The following is a 2,229-nucleotide window of genomic DNA, read 5'->3' as shown; positions in this document are numbered from 1 at the left end:
AAGACTACCTGAGAGGCCGCTCAAGCATTCGTGGGGGAGGACGGTGAGTGGGCCGATTCAGAATGAACGCAATGACAAAAGTCAATGCTTAACAACACACGGATGGACAAAAGCGAGCTTTTGCCAGTATGGAACAACACATCCCATCACGCTGCTTCATGTCTACTGCTTGCACTTCGAGATTTTGCCCTGGGGAGCCTCGGTTGTCATCGTCAGGTCGACCACAGGGAAGGGCATGGCCTCAAAGGCCTCAGCGACCTGATCCAAACAGGCTTCCAGTTCGGCTGTGACACGGGATTCAATCTTGCCCTAGTTCCCATTTCAGCGTATAGATTCTGAACTCTCTTGAAGCCCTGAGAGGTGCCTATAGCAGCGGGCATCCATGAGCTGCTGCAGGAGTCCTCCTGAGTACACAAATTCCTCTCGTTACGTTGAGAAGTATCTACGTCCTGACAGGCAGGGGGGTCTTCCTCAGCATCCGAATTGAAGATGTTACCACGAGCCTGGTATCTGAGAAATTGTCCGATTACGATAGGAAGTGTCTGTCCGCAGTTTACTCTGGGTTCTCTCTGCACTCAGAAAGGGCATCAGAAACTCCGATGGCACCGAGGATGGTAGCGATGTCTAGCATTGGTACTAGGTTAGAAGAATGCGCGGTGAACTGCAGCGAGGCAAGGTCACAGAAGAATCAGGCCTGCAGAAGCAGGCCAACATCGATTTCGGGAATACCCTTGACTCGCAATACTCTTGACAAGAAGTTGTTCTTTATGTTCCCACCAGCGCAACACTGGAACAATTTTGAAATCGTGTGAGTAGTTGAAAAACATACGTGCTTCTTCGACAGCCTCCTAAAGAGTTTCGCGTGGGCTCGAACCCCACAGCTGACATGTGTTACTACCTTGTGCGAGGGAACTCCATGAGGCCACAAGCTAATACTGGAAGATCTACAAACCACGAGCCTGCCGTGTGCTTGAAGCATATTGATATCTAGTCAGTTTGGCCGAGTGGTTTAAGGCGCCAGACTCAAGTTTTGGTGGAGAAATCCGCGTGGGTTCGAACCCAATAGCTGACATGTGTTACTACCTTGTGCGAGGGAACTCCATGAGGCCACATGATAATATTGGAAGATCTACAAACCACGAGCCTGCCGTGTGCTTGAAGAATAGCGATATCTAGTCAGTTTGGCCGAGTGGTCTAAGGCGCCAGACTCAAGTTCTGGTGGAGAAATCCGCGTGGGTTCGAACCCCACAGCTGACATGTGTTACTACCTTGTGCGAGGGAACTCCATGAGGCCACACGCTAATATTGGAAGATCTACAAACCACGAGCCTGCCGTGTACTTGAAGAATAGCGATATCTAGTCAGTTTGGCCGAGTGGTCTAAGGTGCCAGACTCAAGTTCTGGTAGAGAAATCCGCGTGGGTTCGAACTCCACAGCTGACATGTGTTACTACCTTGTGCGAGGGAACTCCATGAGGCCACATGCTAATATTGTAAGATCTACAAACCATGAGCCTGCCGTGTGCTTGAAGAATAGCGATATCTAGTCAGTTTGGCCGAGTGGTCTAAGGCGCCAGACTCAAGTTCTGGTGGAGAAATCCGCGTGGGTTCGAACCCCACAGCTGACATGTGCTACTGCCTTGTGCGAGGGAACTCTATGAGGCCACACGCTAATATTGGAAGATCTACAAACCACAAGCCTGCCGTGTGCTTGAAGAATAGCGATATCTAGTCAGCTTGGCCGAGTGGTCTAAGGCGCCAGACTCAAATTCTGGTGGAGAAATCCGCGTGAGTTCGAACTCCACAGCTGACATGTGTTACTACCTTGTGCGAGGGAACTCCATGAGGCCACACGCTAATATGAAGAACATCGATATCTAGTCAGTTTGGCCGAGTGGTCTAAGGCGCCAGACTCAAGTTCTGGTGGAGAAATCAGCGTGGGTTCGAACCCCACAGCTGACATGTGTTACTACCTTGTGCGAGGGAGCTCCATGAGGCCACACGCTAATATTGGGAGATCTACAAACCACGAGCCTGTCGTGTGCTTGAAGAATAGCGATATCTAGTCAGTTTGGCCGAGTGGTCTAAGGCGCCAGACTCAAGTTCTGGTGGAGAAATCCGCGTGGGTTCGAACCCCACAGCTGACATGTGTTACTACCTTGTGCGAGGGAACTCCATGAGGCCACACGCTAATATGGAAGATCTACAAACCACGAGCCTGCCGTGTGCT

General features: G+C 50.7%; 1 protein-coding gene and 7 non-coding genes across 8 annotated transcripts; 7 read left to right on the top strand and 1 right to left on the bottom strand.

Annotated features, from left to right (window-relative positions):
• Positions 1 to 162: 162 nt before the first annotated feature.
• Positions 163 to 631, bottom strand: Pmar_PMAR011395 (hypothetical protein; the record flags this gene model as incomplete). Its single annotated transcript, XM_002774703.1, has 3 exons — positions 163 to 258; positions 447 to 510; positions 558 to 631. 3 exons carry the CDS (start codon positions 629 to 631, stop codon positions 163 to 165), a joined length of 234 nt encoding a protein of 77 aa, XP_002774749.1.
• A 359-nt stretch (positions 632 to 990) lies between these two features.
• Pmar_PMAR011394 lies at positions 991 to 1,072 on the top strand. Its single transcript has one exon. It is a non-coding gene; the product is annotated as a tRNA-Leu (tRNA).
• A 103-nt stretch (positions 1,073 to 1,175) lies between these two features.
• On the top strand, positions 1,176 to 1,257 carry Pmar_PMAR011393. Its single transcript has one exon. It is a non-coding gene; the product is annotated as a tRNA-Leu (tRNA).
• A 103-nt stretch (positions 1,258 to 1,360) lies between these two features.
• Positions 1,361 to 1,442, top strand: Pmar_PMAR011392. Its single transcript has one exon. It is a non-coding gene; the product is annotated as a tRNA-Leu (tRNA).
• A 103-nt stretch (positions 1,443 to 1,545) lies between these two features.
• Positions 1,546 to 1,627, top strand: Pmar_PMAR011391. The gene has a single exon. It is a non-coding gene; the product is annotated as a tRNA-Leu (tRNA).
• Positions 1,628 to 1,730: 103 nt separating this feature from the next.
• Pmar_PMAR011390 lies at positions 1,731 to 1,812 on the top strand. Its single transcript has one exon. It is a non-coding gene; the product is annotated as a tRNA-Leu (tRNA).
• A 67-nt stretch (positions 1,813 to 1,879) lies between these two features.
• Positions 1,880 to 1,961, top strand: Pmar_PMAR011389. The gene has a single exon. It is a non-coding gene; the product is annotated as a tRNA-Leu (tRNA).
• Positions 1,962 to 2,064: 103 nt separating this feature from the next.
• Pmar_PMAR011388 lies at positions 2,065 to 2,146 on the top strand. The gene has a single exon. It is a non-coding gene; the product is annotated as a tRNA-Leu (tRNA).
• Positions 2,147 to 2,229: the final 83 nt, after the last annotated feature.

The sequence above is a fragment of the Perkinsus marinus genome (genome assembly GCF_000006405.1).
Source record: "Perkinsus marinus ATCC 50983 genomic scaffold scf_1104296957698, whole genome shotgun sequence".
Taxonomy (NCBI): Eukaryota; Perkinsozoa; order Perkinsida; family Perkinsidae; genus Perkinsus; species Perkinsus marinus.
This window is presented reverse-complemented; position numbering and strand designations above follow the sequence as displayed.